This window comes from Macaca mulatta, chromosome 4 (genome assembly GCF_049350105.2).
Source record: "Macaca mulatta isolate MMU2019108-1 chromosome 4, T2T-MMU8v2.0, whole genome shotgun sequence".
Classification (NCBI taxonomy): Eukaryota; Metazoa; Chordata; class Mammalia; order Primates; family Cercopithecidae; genus Macaca; species Macaca mulatta.
In genome coordinates, this window is record NC_133409.1 from 105757670 (window position 1) to 105782815 (window position 25146).

The following is a 25146-nucleotide window of genomic DNA, read 5'->3' on the forward strand; positions in this document are numbered from 1 at the left end:
TAGGTTTTTTTCAAAGTGAACACAGTCAGCCACCATAATTAGATCACAGGTTCTTCCACTTATTTTCAATTTCTCATCTATTTAATGGTTAGTATACATGTAACAAAATTATCCAAAGGTCACCATTCAAATGACCAACCATTTGAAATACAGTAAAGAATCAGGCTTCTGAGCTAATACTTTTAGAAGAGCTAGAGTATTAAACTCTGGGCACCTTCACCCATTAATCATTGTTCAATAAATGCTTAAGTACCTACCTACCATGTGCCAGACACCAAAGTTCTGTGGATATAACAGATAAAAACCCTGCCCTCATGTAGCCTACATTCTAGTGGAGGTGAAAGACAATAAACACATGAGTAAATTATAAAGTGATTAGTACTACTTCTTTACCTTAGAGGACACCCAACAAACAGTTAATAACTTAAAAGAAAAGAAAAACTCACCTGTAGTATCAGCAGAAATTTTATTCAAGCTTAGTTCATCAGTAAGGTCTTCATTTTTAAACTTATTTTTAATGTCTCTCACTTTGTTCATTATGGAATCAATTGTCAATTCTCTGCCACTTAAATCCTCGGACTCCATTTCTAAGAAAAAAACTGAACTAGTCATAATTCCTATTTAGCATCAAAGAAAAAAAATGTGCTAGCTTTTTAGAACCCAGACGACTAAAGCATTCGTTTTGTGAACACATCTAAACGCAGCTATTACTAGGCTAGTATTAATGGAGCTAAGTGCACAACAACAAGGTACACATCTTTGTAATTTATTCAGCAAGGTTTCATAGGCCAAGTACACTTTTCCCCCCAATATAACATCAATGACGTCATACTCTAGAAATCTGCAAATTTAGTGTCACTTAAAAAATATGATGGAGTGTTTGCTTGGATTCTGGAAGCTACATACACATAAAGATTGCTTGGATTCTGGTAGTGACACAGGCAAAGAATTTGGCAACGAGAATAACAATTCTTTTATTCGCCTGCTTTACGTGAGTAAATCTGTACAGTGCAAGTGCTTTCAAAGCAAAATATGAATATGATGGGGCTTTACTGATAATTAAGAAATCCACAGGTTTATTCTTGTGCATATCTAGCAGAATCATGATTTGCTACCTTAATCCAACACTAAGAAACTACTGTACTGGTACTGAGCACTTGCTTATCTGCATGGTGGTGGTGTTTGTTCAATAAAGTGTCTGCAGTCTTACTGTTAATCGTATCTTTGTGCCTCTCAAACACCAACTCAGTGTGACTGATAACAATGCTGCCCCGTCTTCGGATTTAACAATGAAGAAGTCATAAAGTTGCAGCAAGGTATCACTCCACCTTTTAAGAGAGGTTTGAAAGGTAACTGTCAGATCACGGCCACCCCTTTCTTTCCCAGTTCCAACCCGCAAAACAAGAGAGATCGTCCTTGGAAAACGATCTTGTGCGCAGGTACCCCACCACCCCTTCTTTCCAGCGTGGGCCACACCCACTTCTTACTTCCTCAACAAAACCTCCAGCATCACCCCACCGGCCAGACGCGCTGAGGCACCGAGCCTCCCCTCCCCCTCCAGCTTGTTTAGCCGCGTCGCATATCCAGCTGCAAGCTGCCCCCACCTCGCCCCACCCCTCACCGACCGGCGTTGACAATGAGCCCCTACACCGGCTGCGGCCGTTCCTCAGTACGCCGGTGCGCCGGTGGGTGAGAACTTACCTACTGGAAGCGGCGCTGAAGAAATGAAAAGATGGAACCTAAACTCCTTTCCGCAAACACGTTTGAATTTCCCCGTCGCTATCTCCACGGTCTCCAGTTGGTCAATGCTAGCCACGTAGAAGCGTCTGTCGTGATTGGTTCGTGTGCGACGGGGCCGCCCCTCCCCCTGCGTCGGGCGAGGCCCGCCCCGGAAGAGCCCGCGGCGGCGTTCGCACCCGTGAGGTTCCTGGGTTGGTAGGGTGCTGGCACTTTGCAGGCGTTCTCCGGGCGCCAGTGGGTGGGCTTTCTTGCTCTTTCCAGTTTAACCAGGCCGAATTTCTGCCTGGGAGGTAGCCACTCCCGGGCAAACCTACCTGGTGAGAGGAATATAGGGGCGGGGACGGCTGCTCCCAGCATCCGGACCTAAAAGATGCACCTTGGGCCGGCTCTTTACTGACCTCACCGCCACCCTTCTCCTTCGTTCCACGCGGTACTCACAGCCTGGCTTAGAGAGGATGTGGCAAGAAAGGATCTTTTAACTGGGCTACGTTCAGCCCTGCCGCCAGCTCAAGAATTTCAATGCTTTTTATCCTTAAGCTTCCGCTTATGCCCTTCCATTATCCTTAAATGACTCCTTGCGTTATCTTCAAGCCAGGACCATCCCCCTTGTCAAAATTCTGCGCAGAACTCAAGCGCCCATCATGATTGCCCTGCCTGAACTCGCCTTATCAGCCCCCCTCCCTCCGAGCCTGCCCCACTTAAGGGCTCAGGTGTCCTCAGGGGTAAAAACATCTCCCTAGTAATCTTCGCGGGTGCGAGGCTCTGCTGCTAAGTGGCTTTGTGGTCCAGGGCAACAGTTACTCCTCGTCTGCAAAACTAAAAGGGATGTGTCTGTTGTGCCAGCATTATGACATATGTTCGGTGGTAGGACGGGTTGGTTTTGTGTATGTATAGGAAACTAACTGCAGCTGTCACTTGTTAACTCTAAAGCTGTCCTTAGAACCCTCACATTCCCAGCTCTGGATAGTCACCCAGTCAGCATGAGAGCCCTTCTCAATCACTTAATGCATCTTTCTGTGTCAGCTAGCTGGTATTTCTGCTTCAGCAGAGCAGAAATGACTTGCTATACCATGGTTGGCTAATCACTTACCTTTGCACCATTGCATCTAATGCTGCTTTTGCCTGGTAAGAGTTTATTATTCTTTCAATTCTCGTTGATCTGTTTGCGGCCTGATCTCAAAGCTTGCATTTTCCTGAAAATACTGTTGCTGGGCGACCTCACCCTAACACTTCTTTCTGTACTCTCGTTTGGTAGTCTCCTTCAGTCTTCTATCTTTAAATACCATCTATATGTTGATGGCTCCCAAATGTTTATCACCAGCTGAGCTCTCCTCAACTCCATACTCAGATATCCACTGCCTACTTATTATCTTCACTTACATGTCTCATACGCATCTTGAACTCAAAATGTCCAAAACCAAGCCCCTGATATTCCTACCCAAACATGTTTTTTACAAAATCTAAAAAGACAAATTCATTATCCTAAATTTTTTAGCCCCAAAACCTTTGTGTCATCCAGATCCCTTATCTAATTCATAAGCAGATTGAGTCAGGGCTAGCACAAGAGATTCCTGGACTCCTACCAGTTCTCCCCACCTCCACTGCCACCACTTTAGTCCAAGGCACCTTCATCACTTACCTGATGTTACATGCAGTAGCCTCCTGGCTGGTCTCCCTGCTTCTGCCCTTGCCTCACCTCAATTTATTCTCTGACATAGCAAAGTCATCTTAAATCAGATTATGTCACTACTTTGCTCAAAACCCTTCAGTGCTCCCTTTCTAGCTCGGAATAAAACCAAAAGTCCTTATGATGGTCAGTGACTGTTGAGCACTTGAATATGTCTAGTGCAACTGGGAACTGAATTTTTAAATTAATTAACCTTAATTGATTAAATTTAGATTTAAATTTGAAAACTGATATCTAATGGGATTATTTTAAAACTTTTTAAAGTAATTTTTTTTATTTTTTCTAAACTTGCATTAGTCATGAATTTATTGGAAGACTTTTAAGTATACTTGGAACAACCTAAGTATATGAAACTACTTTTTCAACTGTAAATTTTGTGAGATGCAAATGCAGATGAAGTATTTCCAATGAAAGTGTCTGAGTAAGAAATGTGATGTACTGTTAAGTATAAAATACACTCTGGATTTTGAAGACTGAATAAGAAAAAGTAATAAACATTGATAATTTTAAAAATATCAATTACAGGTTAAAATGATATTTTTGCTATATTGAGTTAAATAAAATATATTATTAAAATTAATATACCCCATCACAGACCAGAGGAGACTAAGAAGACATGACAACTAAATGCACTGTGATACCGTAAACTGGATCCTGAAACAGGAGGATGACATTAATGGAAAAATTAGTAAAATTCAAATTAAGTCTGAGGTTTAGTTAATGATAATGCACCAATGTTGGTTTCTTGGTTTTGAAAAATGCATCACAGTAATGCAAGATCTTAACAACAGAAAAACTGAATGAACAGTCTGCAGCAATTCTCCGTACTATTTAATACATTTGGAATTTTTTGTAAATTAAGAATTATTCAAAAATAAAAAGCTTATGAAAATGTAATTTCACCTGTTTTACACTTTACTATGGCTAGTAGGAAATTGAAAATTACATATATGGCTTACATTGTATTTCCATTGGACAGTGGTGATCTGTAAAATCCTACAGTTTTACCTATTTGACCTATTTATTTATCTTGTTTATTTTCTGACTTTCCAAACTTTACCCCCACTAGAATGTAAACTCCATAGTACAGGAATTTTTGTCTATTTTGTTCATTACAGCATCCTTAGTGCTTAGAACGGTGCCTGGGACATTTGTAGGCACTTAGTAAATGTTAGCTAAATACTAACATTTACAACCATTAGAGTATTTAAGAATCCTATTTTATTTAACACATTTGTATACTTCTTGCATCACAATTTCTCATTTGGCTTAAAATCAGCTGCATCTGACAGTGAATAAACTTTTTCATTTTCAGAGTCAAGCCTTTCACAAAGCAATAAAATTAGCCATAAGATTATGACTTATTTTAAGATGGTAAGTTTCACATTTTTGTCACATAAATGAAAGTTTGAACTATTTAACTTTGTCATTAGCATCATGTCACTTTTTTTGCTAATCTTTGACTTTTCAGTCAGCACAGCTGCCTTTTTTATTCCATTATTTATTTACTTATTTATTTTAATCCCCTCCAAGGAGTTTTTTATTCAATTATTGAGGTCATTGTTACACAAGCTCAGTAAGGCCCAGACTTTGATTTTTAGAAACTAATTATTATACATGGATTTCTTTTGTGCGTATGCAAAAGTTAAATTTCTGATCAATAATAAATCCAGTTCTTACAGCATGCAATCAGTTGTGTGCTGCTTTATGGTGGTTTATTCTGGATAAAACATTACTAGTGTATGCTGATTTTAGTGCATTTAGGAGTGAGCCCATAAGAATGTTGAGAATTGTATGAATACTGTCAGGAAAGCTAACTATCACAGAATGGACCAAGCCATACACGAAATAAAATAATGCCAAGGACAGGTAACAACATACCTCATAGATAACAAAGAAAAACAGCAATGACAGTTTAGATTATGTTCTACAAAGGAAAATAGCAGTGACAAGTTAGGACCACTACTTGGACATCAGGTATTATTTAATCATGCAGGCAACAAACTATGCTAACAAATAACAGAAGAAAAGTAGGATTCTCAGTTCCTATTTTTCTTTTTTCTCCAATATGAAGAATAGTAGTCAGACCGACAATCTTAAAAATAAATAAATAAATACAGGACAAGTTATATAAGAGAGACATTTAAATTCCATTTAAATTCTCTGACACAAACGTGTGTGTGTGTGTGTGTGTGTGTGTGAGAGAGAGAGAGAGAGAGAGAGAGAGAGATAGGGTCTGGCTCTGTCACCCAGGCTGGAGTACAGTGGTATAATCTTGGTTCTCTGCAACTTCTACCTCCTGAACTCAAGCCATACTTCCACCTGAGACTCCCAAGTAACTGGTACAACAGGTGCATGCCACTATGCCTGACTAATTGTTGTATTTTTTGTAGAGACAGGGTTTTGCCATGTTGCCCAGGCTGTTCTCAAACTCCTGAGCTCAAGCTATGCACCCATCTCAGCCTCCCAAAGTGCAGGGAGGCATTGTGATGGTCTGTGACTACCATCACACTTGGCCATAATTTTTTTAAAAATTTATCCGGGTTGGGTGCGATGGCTCACGCCTGTAATCCCAACACTTGGGGAGGCCGAGGAGGAGCAGATCACCTGAGGTCAGGAGTTCAAGAACAGCCCGACCAACATGGAGAAACCCTGTCTCTACTAAAAATACAAAATCAGCCGGGCGTGCTGGTGCACGCCTGTAATCCCAGTTATACAGAAGGCTGAAGCAAGAGAATAGCTTGAACCTGGGAGGCAGAGGTTGCGGTGAGCCGAGATCTCGCCATTGCACTCCAGACTAGGCAACAAGAACGAAACTCTGTCTCAAAAAAAGAGAAAAAAATTATCCATCCATTTTCAGTCTCTGCTATATAGAAAGAGCCTCACATAGTTGGTTAATATACCAAAATATCCTGAAGAAAATAAGCAGGATATTGAAAAAAATGTGCAAATATAATCCCAGAAACATTGCTGGCAATCTCTGAAAAGTCATAGTAAGTAGAAGCAATGATAGAAAGCCAGAAATGGATGGACAAGTCTTACCTTTTTGGAAAAGGTAGAATTTGGAAGCTATTAATCTGTATAATCTCCGTGTAGATTTTAGACCCATTCTGGGATCAATTACAGAACTGTTTGGAAGCAAAGATCTCTAGAAACCAACATGAATGCATTAAGACCAGGCCATATAGAATACACTAAGTTCTGATTTTGATTGTTTCTGTATTTCGAAAAGGGAAGGCCATAAATACAGAATATCTTAACTTTGGCAAATAAAATGATAAAGGCTCTCTTACTGTTTTTGTGGAAGAAAGGAGCAAGTAATTCCCATACAGTTAATGTGAAGTAGTTCTGCAATTCTGGATCATTTTTCTCAAAGATCACTTGTTAATGGTTTGAGGAGAACTTCAGGTTGATCCCTAGTAGAAGTCCTCAGAACTCTGTCTGCAGTTTTATTCTAAACTACATATCTTATCTGTGTGACAAACATATAAAAATAATGCTTAACTTTTCATATTAATTAAAACAAAAAAATACAAAATTAGAAGATACTTTAAATGGACAAAATTGATAATATGCAATTTATAGAGATAAATGTACATCTGTACATTTAGATTTCTAAAAATAATAAAATTCTCAAATACACAGTTAGAGCCTAGCCAAGATGAAGAAACATGGTCCAGATTTATTCTCTGGAAACAACAGTAACAACAAAAACTATACAAAATAAATGAAATAATGGTTTTCAAGCATCAGACATCAGGCAATACAGTACAGTGATCCTTAAGAATAGTGAAACAAACAAATGAGTCATAATGTTGCCTCCAGATTACTTACTGGTGAGAGTTTCCAAGTTTCAGTGTACAAAGGGAGAACCCAGGAATTGCCTGGTATTCTAAAGTTAAGAAGATGGAGGTCATAGTCTGGAATGGCCAAGGCAGGTGAAGTTCACAGAACAGAGTACCAGAGAAAAAGAGCAGAACACAGAGAGAATTCTGGAAATCTGCAGAGAATGTCTGTGAGTCTCCAGCTCTGTACTGGTAAGTGCAAGTGTATGTGAAAACTATCCCAAGACCAGGGGAAAATAACAACCATGGGAAAGAATAAAAGGGAGTAATATCAAGAGCTCATAAATGGCAAGAAATAGTTTTTGTTCACAAAGCAACAAGTAGAAGACTCATGATATTGCCTTAGAACTGGGGCAAAATTAGCCCTACAGCACGCAATGGCTCAGTCTATAAAAGCTTACGAGCAAACCTTAAAAGGATCAGACAAAGCTCTAGAATATTTATAGAAATATAAGAAAATCCAACTGGGTCACATTTATAATGTCTGGCATCTAATTAAAAAATTACTAGACATTAAGCAGGAAAATGTAAATCTAAATGAGGAAGTGGGGGTGGAAATCAGTCAATTAAAATAGATGCAGATGTGGCACAGATTATCCACTTAATAGACAAACAGTAATTATAACTGTATTCCATATGTTCCAGAAATTAGAGAAAAGTGTAAACACATTAAAAAGAAATATGGAATATATGAGAAGATCAAAAACAAATGTATAGAGATGAAAAATGCAATATCTGAAATAAAAATTATATTGGATAGGATTAATAGATTATAGTCTGGAAAACAAAATATCCTAAACTTGAAAACATATCAATAATAAACTATGCAAAATAAGGCACAGAGAAGCAAAGAAACAAAAATACAAAGAACTTCAGTGAGTTGCGGAAAAACTTAATGTGGCATAATGTACATGTGATTGGAGTTTTCAAAAGAAAGGGAGAATTGAAGAATATATTTGAAGAAAAAATGGCCAAAATTTGTTTAAATATGTTGAAAACCATAAACAAACCAATTGAAGAAGTTCAACAGATTCTAAACACAGTAAACTTCATGCAAACAACACCTGTGCACATTATTACATTGGACAAAACTAATGATAAAGAGAAAATATTAAAAGCAACCAGAGGAAAAATACATATTACATATAGATGAACAATCATAAGAATAACAGTAGACTTCTTGCCAGAAACAATGTAAGCTGGGCAACAATGGAGTGACATCTTTAACCCTTTTCCCATTTAGGAGTAAAAACTACAGTGGCCTGCCAGCACTCATTTAATTTTACATAAACATGCTTTTCGAGGCTAAAGCCAATCTGACTTTCAATGTGAAAATAACATGCAAAAACTGCTCTTGGAGTTATTTCTAAACGTAACTAACATCAGAATTGTCTGAATCATCAGTATTGTCAATTTTGAAAAAATTGGATTCATCAAATGAATCATCAGCCAACAACTGTTTGAGAATGATGTTAACATCACATGTAGAAATGCTGTGTTGGCCGGGCACAGTGGCTCATGCCTGTAATCCCAGCACTTTGGGAGGCCGAGGCAGATGGATCACAAGGTCAGGAGGTTGAGACCATCCTGGCTAACACGATGAAACCCCGTCTCTACTAAAAATAAAAATTTAGCCCAGCGTAGTGGCAGGAGCCTGTAGTCCCAGCTACTCGGGAGGCTGAGGCAGGAGAATGGCGTGAACCTGGGAGGCGGAGCTTGCAGTGAGCTGAGATTGTGCCACTGCACTCCAGACTGGGAGAGAGAGCAAGACTCACCTCAAAAAAAAAAAAAAAAGACAAAAAGAAATACTGTTTTCTAGGATTTGACATTTTCAGCAATTGAGAATTACTATGTTTTGTAAATGGAAATACAAAACACCACTACTAAAAACAGAATATTGTAAATATTTTATTTATTTTTTATTTTTTTGACACAGGGTCTTGCTCTGTTGCCCAAGCTGGAGTGCAGTGGTGCGATTTCAGCTCATTGTAACCTCTGCCTCCCAGGTTCAAACAATTCTCCTGCCTCAGCCTTAGGAGTAGTTGGGATTACAGGTGTGCACCGTCACGCCTGGCTAATTTTGTATTTTTAGGCTGTTCTCGAACTCCTGACCTCAAGTGATCTGCCTGCCTCAGCCTCCCAAAGGATTGGGATTACAGGTGTGAGCCACCTCACCTGCCCCAGAATGTTGTAAATACAATGATGTCTTTTATTTCCAAAGTCAGTGTACTAGAACGATGCAAAAATAGTAAAAGTAAGATATTTTGTGGCAAAGTTATCTCACGGTAAACACAACAGTTGCAGGCATGTATTATTGGGGCAAACAGGAAAAGGGTTAAAATACAGAAAGAGAAAGAAAAAAATTCTATAAACCTAGAATTGTTATTTCCAGCAAAAATACTGTTCATTATGAAGGGAAAATAAAGATTTTTTTGAGACATACAAAAGCCAAAATAATCCATCAGAATGGCACTACAAAAATTATTAAAGGAAGCCTTCAGGCAGAAAAATTCTGAATCTACATAAAAGAATAAAGAATACTGGAAATGGTAAATATGTGGATATGTAAAAAGATATTTTTCTTATTTTTGAAATCTCTTTAAGAGACAACTAAACCAGGCTGAGTGTAGTGGCTCATGCCTGTAATCCCAGCACTTTGTGAGGCCAAGGCAGCCTGAGATCGCGCCACTTACTCCAGCCTAGGCAACAGAGTGAGACCCCATCTCAAAAAAAAAAAAAAAAAAAAAAAAGAGAGAGAGAGAGAGAGATAACAAAAGCAAAAGATAGTAACAATATACTGTCAGGTTTATAAGATATAGAGAAGTAAAACATGACAACACTCACACCAGTGATGGGAGGAGGAAAATGAAAGAGTATTATTTAAGGTTTCTTTCTACTATGCATAAATTGGTATATTACTTGTGATAAGTTAAAGGTGAACTCTATAAACCTCCATTGTGTATCACGGTAACCACTAGCCACATGTAGCTCTTGAGCCCTTGAAATGTAATTGGTCCAAAATGAATGTCCTGTAAGTATAGAATACACATCATATTTCAAAGACATAGTGTAAAAAGTATAAAATTTACCATTAATATTTATATACTGTTATAAATTATTAATATTATTAATTGAAATTATAATTATTGGGTATATTATTTTAAATTAAAATAGTCTTAAAATTAATTTCACCTGCTTCTTTTAGCTTTTAAAAGCATAGCTATTAGAAAACATGTAAATCGCATATGTGGCTCACATTATATATCTATTGGACAGTATTACTAGAAACCCTAAAATAGCCACTAAAATCAGACAAAGACAAGTAAAAACCAACAAAACAAACAAAAAACATAGCTACTGAGTGAACAAAAGACAGAAAACAAAAAATATTCATTTAATACTAATGAAGCAGAGAAAGAGGAAAAGAGTAAAAAAGAACAGATAGGAAAATGGAAAAAAGATAGCAAAACAGTATATTTAAATCCACCTATATCAATAATCACATTAATGTACATGATCAAATCTCCCTGAAAATGGTAGAGATTTTCGGATGTATAAAAAAGCAAACCAACTATCCACTGCCTTCAGTAAACCCTTTTTAAATATGAAGGCACAAATAGGATAGAAATAAAATAAGGAAAAAGATACACCATGCTGTCATTACTAAACACTAAAACACTAAAATCAGAAACACTTATCATGGCACAGGTCTCTGAAAACAGACTTAAGAGTGTTTGGTTATCTAGGTGAATGGCCTTTGATTTCTGGTCTTGGGTATATTTTGAAAGTATCCTCAGACATGGATCTAGAGCAGAAATTCATCAGAAGTGAGTATGTCTGCTGGAAGTCTAGCTAAAATGCTTTAAAGTTTAATCCTAGATTTTATATCACAATTCTTTAGAGAGCTGTGAAAATAAACATTATTTCTCTATGATTAACCATCAGAAAGAAATAGATTTTGACACATTTCATGGAACAAGCTATCAAGACAGGTCCCCAGATAGTTCAGAGTAGCTAATAAACAAAACATCTCTGCCAGAAACTACAGAGTGAAGAAATGAGATCTCATTGAAATAAATTGCCTAATCATTAGAATAAGTCCTCTAACTGCACAGCACTATCACCATGTTCTACATTCTTCATGCCCCCAGGTCACAGATCTGGATAAGAGCACCAAAACTAAAACAAGAAAGATAAACAGAAAATAAAAATGTAAAATAAAATGCTCTCTCATTATGTACTCTCTTAAGAGATAAGTTGATATCCCTTATTGTTAGCCCAGTTTTGCATTGCTATACTGAGGCTGGGTAATTTATAAAGAAAAGAGGTTTAATTGATTCACGGTTCTACAAGCTGTATGAAAAGCATGGTGTCGACATCTGTTCAGCTTCTAGTGAAGGCCTCAGGAAGCTTACAATCATGGTGGAAAATAATGAGAAGCCAGAATGGCACATGGAAGGAGCAGAAGCAAGACAGAGAACGGACAGGTCCCAGACTCTTTTCCACAACTAGATCTCATGTGAACTGAGTAGGAACTCACTTATCACCAAGGGTATGGCACTAAGCCATTTATGGCCTTTACTCCAGTTTCCAAAAACTTCCTCATTTCCATCTGAGACCTCCTCAGGCTGGCTTTCACTATCCCTATCTCTATCAGCATTTTGGTCACGATCATTTAACCAAATTCTAAGAATTCAAAATTTTCCCTCATCTTTGTGTCATCTTCTGAGCCCTACAAACTCTTCCAGCCTCTCTGCTTATTGTCCAGTCCCAAAGCCACTTCCACATTTTCAGGTATCTTTATAGCAACACCCCACTCCTGGTACCAATTTTCTGTGTTAGGCTATTTTTGCATTGCTATAAAGGAATATTTTGAGGTTGTGTAATTTGTAAAGAAAAGAGGGCTGGGCATGGTGGCTCACACTTGTAATCCTAGCACTTTGGGAGGACAAGGCAGATGGATTGCTTGAGGTCAGGAGTTTGAGACCAGCCTGGCTAACATGGTGAAACCTGGTCTCTTACTAAAAATAAAAAAATAGCTGGGTGTGGTGGCACATGCCTGTAGTCCTGGCAACTCAGGAGGCTGAGGCAAGAGAATTGCTTGAATCTGGGAGGTGGAGGTTGCAGTTAGCCAAGATCGTGCCACTGCACTCCATTCTGAGCGACAGAGAAAGACTCTGACTCAATAACAACAAAAAATAAATGAAAGAAGAAAGAGGTTTAATTGGCTCATGGTTCTGCAGGCTATATGAAAAGCATGGTGCCAATATCTGCTTGGTTTCTGGTGAGGGCCTCAGGAAACTTTCAATCATGGTGGGAGGTGATGGGGAGCCAGCAGTCACATGGCAAGAGCATGAGCAAGAGAGAAAAGGGGGAGGTTCCAGACTCTTTTTAAACGGTTGATCTCACATGAACTAACTAAGCGAAAACTCACTCATCACCAGGGGTATGGCACTAAGCCATTTATGTAGGATCTGCCCCCATGATCCAGTACTTCCCACTATGCCTCACCTTCAACATTGGGACTTACATTTTAGCATGAGATTTGGAGAGGACAGACATTCAACCCATATCACCCTTCTTGGTTTACCTAGAGTAATCAAAATGTCAGATGAACCAAATAGACATGGAAATAAATGTGTCTTTAGGGTAAATATATATATTAGTCAGTTCAAGCTACCATAACAAGATATTACAGACTGGGTGGCTTAACAAACAGAAATTTATTTTCTCACAGTTCTGGAGGATGGAAACCCAAGGTCAAGGTGCCAGCAGGCCTAGTTTTTGGTAAAGTCTTTCTCCTTGGCCTGCAGATGGCAATTCATTTCCTTCCTTCCTTCCTTCCTTCCTTCCTTCCTTCCTTCCTTCCTTCCTTCCTTCCTTCCTCCCTCCCTCCCTCCCTTCCTCCCTTCCTCCCTTCCTCCCTTCTTTTCTTTTTTTGAGGCAGAGTTGCGCTCTTATCACCAGGCTGGAGTGCAGTGGCACGATCTTGGCTTACTGGAACCTCCACTTCCCAGATTCAAGCCATTCTCCTGCCTCAGCCTCCCAAGTAGCTGGGATTAAAGACGTGTGCCACCACACCATGCTAGTTTTTGTATTTTTTGTAGAGACGGGGTTTCACCATGTTGGTCATTCTGATCTCGAACTCCTGACCTCAAGTGATCTGCCCGCCTCAGCCTCCCAGTCTTTCCATGTCCTCACGAGTCCTTATTTTTCTGTGTCAGAGTGGAAAGTGAGAGATGTCTCTGGTGCCTCTTCCTCTTCTTGTAAGGTCACTAGTCCTTTTGTCCAGCACCCCACCCTTTTGGCCTCATTTAATCTTAATTAAAGATTAACTCCAAATACAGGAACATTGGGGTTAGGGCTTCAACATATGAATTTTGGGACGACACATTCAGTCTATAACAAGGTATGTGTAAGGAGAGTAATAGAATAAGTCTAGTGTGTGAGAGCTGACTGTTCCTAAATAATATTTATTACCTAATTATAAGTGCTATGCAGATGTTGTGCATGGTCCAAGAATGTACAAGAAATCTAACAAACCTGAAAAGGAAACAATTCAAACGTACCCATCTGGTCCTGATTTTAATGCTATCCTCAAAACGTCTCCCTTTTTGAGAGGATCTAAATTAATACTGAGTTCTTTTAATTCATTTTCCTGTGTTCCTTGACTCCACATACATTTTTCCTTTTCTCTGTAATTACTCCGATGAAGCCATCATAATCTCTTCCTTACAAGAATGATAGCAGTGCTTCTCCAATTTGTCTTTTCACATTTACTCTTACTTGCTTTCAAATTATCTTTTAAAAGGGATAAATCAGACAAAGTCTTTGGTAGTTTCCTATTCTTTAAGCCTGATATTCTGAATTCAGGCTATGAAGCTATACATGATCTGGTCCTTGCCTCCCTCTTGAGCCACATTTTACTGCAGTCTTCCACTATTATTCACTATGTTTTAGCACGTATGCTGTAGCTACACTGGACTTCTGGTTCTTCCAACAGGTGTCTTTTCTATATGCAGTTCCTTCTACCTGGGATAATCTTCCTCATTCTCCAGTGCCCTCTAGTTCCTTCGTTCTTCAACAAGTCTTTGTTTCAGATCTTTTCCTCAGAGAAGATGCACTAGGTTAGGTTCCCTCATTACACCGTCTTTGCACACTTTACTCTGGATCTTAGAAAAAGATCCAAGGCCTAGAGATCAGATACTTAGTTTCTCACTGTAGTTCTTAGCCAAGTCACTACTTTTCTGGGCTTCCTTGTGCCATAAACTGTATGAAGGACTGAATACTGTCACAAAGATATTTTGTAAACTCCCTCAGACTGTCAGGGCTGACACACCAAAACCCATAGCTGGGGATGCAATGGGGAGAGTCACCAATGGAAACCATCACTCAGAGTTTAACAGTCTTTTTTCTGGCATGTTGGGGTTGAAACAAAGAAGTACAGAATTTTGCATTAGGTGCACATGTGGTAGGGTAGGGAGAAAAAAGGGCAGCGTGTAAAGGACTGATTGGGCTGGTTATTGTGGTTGAAGTAATAAGCCATATGTTTTAGGTTATATGCTGTTTGCTCCTTAATAATATATGTCAATTTAATAGTACCTTTTTGGAGGAAAAAAAATAAATATATAAGCTATGCACAATTAAAAAAATTATTTTATTCAGGCATTGTATATAACAAACTATACATATTTAAATTGCACAATTTGATAAGTTTTGACATATGTATACAGCCATAAAACTAAAACCACAATCAAGATAGTGAACATATCCATCCCCTCAAAAATGTTTCTTTATGTCCTTTTGTTATCTCTCCCTCCCAAACAATCTTCTCCCTTGCGCCTCCAGGGAGCCACTAGGCTGCTGTTAGTATACCTTAGCTTATATTTCCTATAATTTCATATAAACGGAATCATATAATATGTATTCTTTTTTGCATGGCTCTTTCACTCAGCATAATTATTTTGAGATTCATTGATGGTGTTGCATGTATGACTAGTCCATTCCATTGTGTTACTAAGTAGTATTCCACTTTATGGTTATATCATGATCTGTTCATCTATGTACTCTTTACCTGTTGATGCACACTTAGATTGTTTTCAGTTTGGTGTGATTACAAGTAAAGCTGCTAAGAACATTCATATAAATTATTTTAAGGACTATGTTTCCTCTTCTCTTGAGTAAATACCTAGGAGTGGAATGGCTGTATCTTCTGCTAGGTGTATATGCAATTTTTGAAGAAACTGAAAAATTGTTTTCCATAGTGGTTGTTGTATCAGTCAGGGTTCTCTAGAGGGACAGAATTAATATATATATGTATGCAGGGGAGTTTATTATTAACTCACATGATCACAAGGTCCCACAATTGACCGTTCGCAGGCTGAGGAGCAAGATCACATTTTTCTGCCTGCTTATATTATATATTATATATATATATGGGAGTTTATTAAGTATTAACTCACGTGAGCACAAGCCACAATTGGCTGTCTGCAGGCTGAGCACCAAGATCACATTTTTCTGCCCACTTATATTCTAGCTGTGCTGGCATCTGATTAGATTGTGCCCACCCAGATTAAGGGTGGGCCTGCCTTTCCCAGACCACTGACTCAAATGTTAATCTCCATTGGCAACACCCTCACAGACACACCTAAAATCAATACTTTGTATCCTTCAATTCAATCAAGTTGATACTCATTATTAACCATCACAGTTGTAATTGGTCTACATTCCATCAACTAGTAGTGTATAAGTTACAGTTCTTCCACATCCTCTCTTACACTTAGTGTGGTTAATCGTTTTTTGATTTTAGCTACTCTAATATGTGTGTAGTAGTTCATTTTGGTTTTAATTTATTCTGATTCATTTATTTTTAATTAACTAATCCTGATTATTAATGATGTTGAGTATCTTTTCAAATGTTTATTTGCCATGGCATTTTTTGAGGGGGACGAAGTGTCTGTTCAAAACTTTTGCACATTAAAAAATAATTGAGAATCCTTACTGTAGAGTTTTGAGTGTTCTTTGTGGATACAAAATCTGGATACAAGTCACTATCAGTTATGTGATTTGAAAATTTTTTTTTCATTCTGTGACTTGTCTTTTTGTCTTTTCATTCTCAAATGATAGGGTCATTTGAAGAGCAATTTTTTTTTTCTGTAGTCCAAATTTTTCTTTTATAAATCTTAGAAATATTTGCTTAGTTCAAGCTTACAAAGATTTTCTTCTATAAATGTTATACTTTCACATTTTACAATTAGGTTAATGGTCCATTCTGAGTTAATTTTTACATAGGATATAAAGTAATGATCCAAATTTATTTTTGCATATGGATATAAAATTGTTATAATCTCATTTGCTGAAAATTCTTTTATCTGTTGCATTGCTTTTATACCTTTGTTAAAAATAATTTTTTCAAATATACATGGATTTATTTCTGTACTTTCTATTTTGTTCTTCTGATATATTTGTCTATCTTCACAGCAAATTTAGCTGTTTTTGTTTTTGTTTACTGTGACTTTTAAAAAAATCAGTTATTATTAGCTCTCCAACTTTGTTCCATTCAAAACAAAGTGGCTGTATTGATATCAAAGTCAGCTTCAGAACAAAGAAAATTACCACAGTTAGAAAAGTATAATATATGTATTATATACATATGTGTATATATGTATATAATTATTCTGTATAATTATGTATATACATATATACATATGAGTATATATGTGTATAACACATATATATGTATAATACGTATACATATATACACATATAAGTGTATATGTGTATAATACGTATACACATATACACATATAAGTGTATATGTGTATAATACGTATACACATATACACATATAAGTGTATATGTGTATAATACGTATACACATATACACATATAAGTATATAAATATAGTATTACTCCATTCAGGCTATTATAACAAAATGCCATCAACTGAGTAGCTTATAAATAAAATAAATCTATTTCTCACAGTTTTGGAGGCTGAGAAGTCCAAAATCAAGGCACCAACAGGTTAGGCATCTTGTGAGGGCCTGTTTCCCGGTTCATAGATGATGCCTTTTCCCTGAGTCCTCATATGGTGGAATGGCAGAGCAGCTCTCTGGAACCTCTTTTATAAAGGCAGTAATATCATTCATGAGAATGAAGTCCTCATGACTCAATTATCTCCTAAAGGCCTCACCTCCCTACACCATCACACTGGTTATCAGGTTTTGGGGAACACATAAACATTCCCTCCATAGCATATATACACTATAATAGATATATCAGTCACCATATATGGGTACTAATAGAGTTATAGCTATCTATCTCTATATGTATATATGTGTGCATATATATATAAAAAACTATATGGCCTATATATATACACACACACACACATATATACACACACATGCACATACATGCATGTATTTGTTTAATGATGGGTGAATGGATGAAAGTGAAATAAGCACAAATGAATAATCCCATTGAGCAGCCCCAAATATTGCCAAAATATTTAGAAGATATTTTGAAGATGAACTGGCGTTTCGTATTTTAGCCTGTTTGTGACTCATTCTTCTCTACCTGCAAATGCAGCTTTTCATTTCTTTGAAAACATCACATTTCCCTACTATTTCTGAGAGTCTCTGGAGTGGTTCATGTTCATGTCAGAGAATATGCAGCTACAACATAGTACTGTAATTGTCATTTTGTCTGCTGAAACCACTGTTCTTTGAGTTCTGTGAGGTCTGCAGGACATTGCTATCATGTTCCCTGTTGCATTACTGTTATTGAGACTCTAATAAATCACATCTTTGCCAAATTTCACAATATTAGATTGTTTCTAAGGAGAAAGACAGGACAACAGAAGTTTGACCTTCCTAAACGTCCTAGGAGAAGCAGTAACTGGAGATTTAGTCTCATTTAAGAAATTTTTCAGCAGACAGGAGGAGACCGAAGCCACTCCAGTGATTCAGGAAGTGTCCCATCTAAAGTCCCGTAGACTAGGCAGGAGTTGAGACATTTGAGTCAAGGTAGATACATCACACATTCGTGTAAGGGGTGAGCTTTGTGGTAGCTTCTGAGAAGTGCCACTCTACGTTTTCTCAGGTCCAGATCTAAGGAACTTATTTTAAGTTCCTCGAGAATGGCCCACAGGGTAGGGGTGCTATTTAAAAAAGTGAAGGAAAGCTCTCATCACATGTCATCTCAGTTTCGCAGACCATGATAGGCCCCTGCTTACAACCATTCATAGCTTTCATAGTAACTTAGATAGGAAGCTGTCCTTACCAAAGGCCCTGCCTGATTTGGCCATTTCTAATTCTCCAAGCCTATATCATTCCACTTTTTCCCCTTTCTCACAAAGCTCTGCTCACTGGCCTCATCTCAGTTCCTTAAACGCAGTGCAATTTTTCCTGCCTAAGGGCCCTTCATTTTACTGTTGCTAGAATATCCACCCACAGATCCTCAGTGGTTGGCCCTTTTTTTTTTTTTTAACCTTCTAGATACCTGTTCAAACGCGGCCTCTTCCACAATGCCTTGCCCAACTACCTGACCTAAAATAGTCCCCAATTCCAGTTGTTCTTCATCACATCATCATGCTTATTCCCTTCATAGTACTTATCACTATATGTAATTATCCTGTTCATGTATTTATTTATGTGTTATTATCTGTCTTTCCTTACCACATAAGCTCTTTGAGAATGAGATCCTTGCTATGTGTACATTGCTATGCCAAAAACATTGAATGGTTTATTAACTACTGTATTGTAGGTAGTTAATAAAAATTGTTGAACCAATGAATTGGTCTGTCTTGTGCACCAGGCTATGAGTTCTGAAAGGACTGGATCGAGGTCTGTTTTGCTCATTACTGTATTTCCACACGCAGAGGACATACTTAATAAATACGTGCTGAATAAAAGTGAAAGAAGAATAGTAAGTCAAGAGTTATAAAGCCAGAAATACTGTAAAAAATCCAGGCCAGACACTTTTGACCCAATAGTCGTTAACTGTAGCAGTATCCTCCATATGCGGGTTCAGAGACCAGGCAAATGCAAGTGAAATGCAAGTTTGCCAAAAGGTCTCACCAGCCTGTAGGTACATTCAGGGTCACATGAAGACTGCCTGATTTCAGGACTTATTTCCTTTATTTGCATAACGCTTGTCCTCAATCCTTAAGATGATCCCCTTCAGCATTTCTGAGAGTCCCCAGGGAGTGTCTCACTTGTGATTAAGAAAAAATCTAGCTTTATTAATGTTCTCACTGCCTTGTAGACACCACATTTATCCTCCAAGGATCACTGTTACTCTCCTAGGTCCTGTTCCTCCAATCATACCATTCTTCAGCAAACCCCCACTGCTGCTCCACTGACCACAAAGGACTTTACCACACTCCACAGGTTTCTGAAAATTTCACAGCAATAAAGCTCAGTGATCTATGGCAAACTCTCTGCTGTGGTTACCTCTCTCTCCCTTGTAACTTTTAATCTAGGTGTTAAAAACAGTGCACTATGTGTATGTGTGTGTGTGCCTTAATATTTTATAGTGTTAATTGAATGTTTTTTCAGTTTTTACTTATGGCTCTCACTTTGCCTAGGACCCACACGCGAATCTATGGAATTTGACTGGGAACAGATACGAGTCACAGTCACAAAGTTATACTCAGAATCCATATTCTCCTTTGGGAAGAAACTGGGGGGCTCGTTATGGCTCCCACCTTCCACCCTTAGGATAAGGTCTCTCCCAGAGGACTCTAGAGCCCTCCTTCAATTAGACTGCTGTCAGGGTATCTCACAATTTATTCAAAATACCTAGCGGCCCAAGCAGGAGACAAGCTCAAGCTCTTTCCTATAGGCTCTTCAGGTTCCAGGAAAATAGGCTGGCTTCACAAATTCCCTAGACATGCTTGGACGGGCCCAGATTCAAGCTGAAACTCTGCTATCTTGATACACAAGAAAATCTTCAAATGAACTCAGCTGTAACAAACCTTCAAACCACATAAAGCCATCCCACACCCTTGGCAATAAACACAGCCAACAGCAACAGAGGCCATGAGGTGGCAGCAAGAGCAACTTAAAGGCCATAAAGGGAATACAGAAGCCAACCACCTCACAGGATACTCTGACAAGAACAAGAAGGAATTTGGGCTTCTGACAATTCTGCTGAAATTCCTCCATGATACTCCTCAAACTGAGGACATAGGTTACTTGTTATTACACAAGTACATAGAATGATAGGATATATAAATCATTAAAATAGTTGTGTTCGGATGAGGAAATTGTGATGCCTTTTCTAAATAAAGTTTAATTTGTATATTTTGCTACTCTGTTTTTACAATTGAAGGGCAAGGGAAAAAATGAAGATTGTTGTTATATATCTTTGAACCTAACTGTTCTAAGATCGGCAGAAAAGTAACCTCTTGTTCAAGCTAAGAGTTAATAATTATCGCTAAACCTTGTTCAGTTTGTACATTTGTGTGTTGAATGCCATAACATAAAAATAGCAGAATCTCATTTCACAAATTCAAAAGTTCAAGAACCATCATATTTGTTTATAATATGTAAATCACTTGAAATCCAACTCCATGCCCTGTTCCTATAGACTAGTGGGAAATTTAGTAGTAATTGAGGCTCCACCAGCCCAAGGCTGTACCTTGCACCTCATGTATCATTAAGACTCAGGAGGACCCCAGTCATTAATCATTTGCTCACACCATTTTCTGCTGCTCACACATTTCAGCAGAAATGCCAGGACATTTTCAGGGATTCTGCTGCTTTGGTCCACATTCAGTGACGGGAATCATCAGAAGGCTCATAGTACCTGTGCTGAAGGTGTGGCCTCTGAGTGCCCACGGAAGTAAGCCAGCTCCTTTAGTCGTCATGCCATCTCTTGACTCTGCAGAAAGGAAATATAAAGGAACCAGCTACCGGTTTGCAAATAATATTTCTCGAAATGTAATTAACATGAATCTCTCGAGAACATTTATGACAACTAAAAGACACACACAATTAACTTTAATAACATAGAGCTGTGATAATAAAGCTAAATAGCATTCTGAGATTCTAAAATAATTTCTGCAGATTAAATAGAAGGTAAGGAATGGTCAAAGCCTTTTCTAATAAGTATGTGTTTATCTTTCCTATTTTAAATTACATATTAATGGTGCCTTCTATGAGGGGCCTGAATTACTTGCCACCTTAATACAAAAAGGTTCAAAACCTTTCCTAAGTTAGCTATAAAAAGTACCTTATTTTATCTAATATGTTGAGGCCTGAAGTTTCCTTTTCACATAATGAAATGTGCATCTTTTGTGATGGGACCAATGTCCTAATACTTTCATATTGTTCTCTTTTATTTCAAAGGTATGTAAGGATTTCATTTGCTCTGAGCACACAGATGTAGTAAGCATTCATCTGGGGTGGAGGATAGACATCACCCACACAAAGTCTTTGCACAACACTGGTCTGATTAGAGTTCCACTTGCGCCATGGGCACACAGGATAGTGACAGATGTAGCTGTCAGAGGCTCACTCCCTGCTTTATCTGATAGGGCAAGGCTGCACAGGGAGCGTCCAACAACTAGAGTAGTCCTGTCAGAACCCACAGGTGCCTCTGGGGCAAAGAAGGGGGCAACAAGGGTGCCTTTCCTCTAAAATCAAGCAGGCTGAGAAAAACTAAGAAGCTCCTTCTCCATCATCACTGTAGGTGAGTGCAGGATGGAGAGACAGAAGAAAAGCAAACACTGATAAAATTGTAATATTTATTTTGACAACATAAGTATCTTATGGAAAATAAACGATTTGAATTTTAAAAATCGAAGGTGAGGGAAAGAGTAACAGGAATTCAAGGGAAAACAGCATTCCTATATTAGTGAGAAAAATAGATGAGGTTTTAAAAAAACAAGTATCTCTGGGATGACACATTAATAAAGTTTTGATATTTGATAGTTGGTGGTTTAGAATTCAAAATTATAGTCATTTAAAAATATATATCTTATTATATAATCACATCAAATAAACTCATATCAATATATAGTGGTAATAGTAATGATAGTAATCAGTCCTAAATTCCTGAAGGAAATAACACAGAGTGAAATAAAAAATGACAGTGTTTTATATTTGTAAACCACTTTACAATTTTCAAAGTGCTTTCACTTAAATGACCCCATTTGATCCTCATATCAGTCTATGAAACAGGCAGCACAATTTTTTCTTTCATCAGTGTGCAGGTAGGAGATTGAAATGTAGACCAGTTTAGTGATTTCCCCTGGGGTACATGGCTTGGATATACCAACACTAGAAATAGAATTCTGGACTTTTGCTTCCCAGAGCATTTTTATTTCTTACCAAATTGTTATTCATAGCTCTACATTTTCTGTCACTGAAAATAGACGTCAATTTCCAGAGGTGAGTAAAGCTTGTCCATAGATAGGTATAATTCACAGTATTTATCCATATTGGACTGATACATTTTAGGGTTGACCCTTTTCATGTGTTGTTAAAATAATGAGAATCAACTTAATAAACAACTCAGCTTACAACCTGCCTTTGTACTCTCCAAAAGTCTCTTCAATCGTAGTTCAGTTGGCAGTTGTAGCTTTTGAAGAGCATTGCTTCTCCCTACTCCACCCTTTGACCCAGTTTCTACCAAAAGCTGGCACCACAGCTATTATATTGCATATATTGCAGAGGCTTTGAGCTTCTTTAAATCTGTCTCAGCAATTTTCAACCAGGCTATTTCATTGACCCAGGAAAGAACAGAAGTAAGGAGACATATATGCAAGGACGTTGTCAGGTTCATTCTCTTTCCCACCTATTTCCTAGATCCATCCCTTTCCACCCAGGCTTAGGAGTAAATATACAGACGGGTTAGGAGAGAGACTGTATTTTGTTTCAAACAGACCTTGAGAGGCCATACCAACACTGTCAGCTCTGAGGGATCCTCAGAAGCCATGGAAGCTTCAGCTGTGGTGCAATTCCACGGAGAACATATTGTTTCACTGAAAACTTTCTGGTTATCCAGGACCCCACTTATGATCAGAAAAGATCCATCCTAACATCTGTGAGATCCAGGGCAATAGGGCAAATAGGGGTCCACATAGCATTTGTCTAAATATTTAACTGTCATGCAAACAAGCTGTAATATTAAATACGTTCTCTCCTCCTGTGCAATAATGGTACATCTGTAATAACAAAATTGAAATACATGTTTGATGCTACGGTTTCATGTTATTGATAGCTGGCAAAAAAGAAAAGTTATTTGAATTTAATTATTAATCTATTTTGGGGATTTTTTTTTTTTTAAGACAAGGTCTTGTTCTTTCACCTAGGCTGGAGTGCGGTGACTGACTATAACCTCGAACTCCTGGACTCAAGTGATCTTCCCACCCCAGCCTCCCGAGTAGCTAGGACTATAGGCACATGCCACCACACCAAGCTTTTTCATTTTTTCTGGAGGCAGGGGTCTCACTGTGTCACCTAGGCTGGTCTTAAACTCATGAGCCCCCATGTTCAGCTGGGATTTCTGTTGATAATCCAGTCATTTTTGAATTATAACATGAAGCAATATAATTTATAAGTTATTTATAAATTGATTTATTTCATACCTTTATTTTTCTTTCATTAGAAAAATATCACTTATTACATTGCGCTAATTAAGACTTTCAGATAATTTATGTTCTATTGAGAGTACTGACCTAAAGGACTAAAAATTTTTATTTATTTATTTTTTTGAGATGGAGTTTTGCCTTTGTTGCTCAGGCTGGAGTGCAATGGCACAACCTCTGGTCACTGCAACCTCCATCTTCAGGGTTCAAGTGATTCTCATGCTTCAGTCTCCCAAGTAGCTGGGATTACAGGCATGTGCCACCATGCCCGGCTAATTTTGTATTTTCTCAGTAGACATGGAGTTTCACCATGTTGGTCAAGCTGCTCTTGAATTCCTGACTTCAGGTGATCCACCCGCCTTGGCCTCCCAAAGTGCCGGGATTACAGGCATGAGCCACGATGCCTGGCAAGGGCTAAAAATTAATTGTAACCAGGCAAGGTGCCACCAGCCTGTAGTTCCAACTACTGTGGAGGCTGAGGCAGGAGGACCCCTTGAGTGCAGGAGTTCAAGGCTGAAGTTTGCTGTGATTGTGCCTATGAATAGCCACTGTAATCCAGCCTGGGCAATCTAGTGAGACCCATCTTTAAACCAAACAAAGCAAAATTAATTATAATTATAAAATTTCAGCAAAAATTATACTAAATATAAAATTAGAATTATTTTTCATATTTTTTAAAAAGTGATTTTTTATATTCAAAATTATTTATTAAACTAAAAGTCAAAGTGCAAACTCTAATGCATATACAAAAATTTAATCAACATTATCTAAAGTTAAATTTTAAAATTCATTTTTGAAAATTTAATTAAAACTTATTAGATATATTCATAAAAATAAAACTATTCACAATTCTAGCATTAAATGTTCATCTAGTTTTCAATATAAGAATCAAGATCACATTTTATATATGTCATAGCTAGATCAGCATTGTCCAATAGACACGGTGCAAGCCACATATACAACTTTTAGTTTTTTTTTACATTAAAAGTTATTTGACATTAGAAAAATGTAAAATAAAACATTAACACATGTTAATATTTATTTTAATAATATATTTTATTTAATCTATATATTAAAATTTTTCAACATGTAATCAAAAATAGTTAATAAAGGCTTTTGAATTCTTTTTTCATACTGTCTTCAAAATTCAAAAATATACAAAAGTATATTTTACAATTATAACACTTCTCAGCTGGACACATTTCAGGTGCCCAGAAGTCACATGTGGCTAAGGTTACCATATTGGACAGCAACGTGAATTCTTCAATGTCAAGTAT

At 37.7% G+C, this 25146-nt stretch overlaps 1 protein-coding gene and 1 pseudogene across 5 annotated transcripts in view; one reads left to right on the forward strand and one right to left on the reverse strand.

Annotated features, from left to right (window-relative positions):
* The window catches only part of TTK (TTK protein kinase), a 39786-nt gene extending 37375 nt beyond the window's left edge, over positions 1–2411 (reverse strand). For 2 of the 5 annotated variants that reach the window (XM_078001252.1, XM_078001253.1), the window contains exons 1-3: positions 1702–2345; positions 1211–1328; positions 447–587 (exon numbers count right to left, since the gene is read on the reverse strand). In XM_078001252.1, the coding sequence (XP_077857378.1) occupies positions 447–585 (139 nt within the window). In that variant the 5' untranslated portion in view covers positions 586–587; positions 1211–1328; positions 1702–2345. Of the gene's footprint in view, positions 1–446; positions 588–1210; positions 1329–1701 lie in introns of all 5 variants that reach the window. The other 3 variants (XM_015136821.3, XM_015136820.3, XM_015136823.3) reach the window with 3 other exon arrangements.
* LOC717175 (glyceraldehyde-3-phosphate dehydrogenase pseudogene) overlaps positions 1733–25146 on the forward strand; it is a 45117-nt pseudogene continuing 21703 nt past the window's right edge.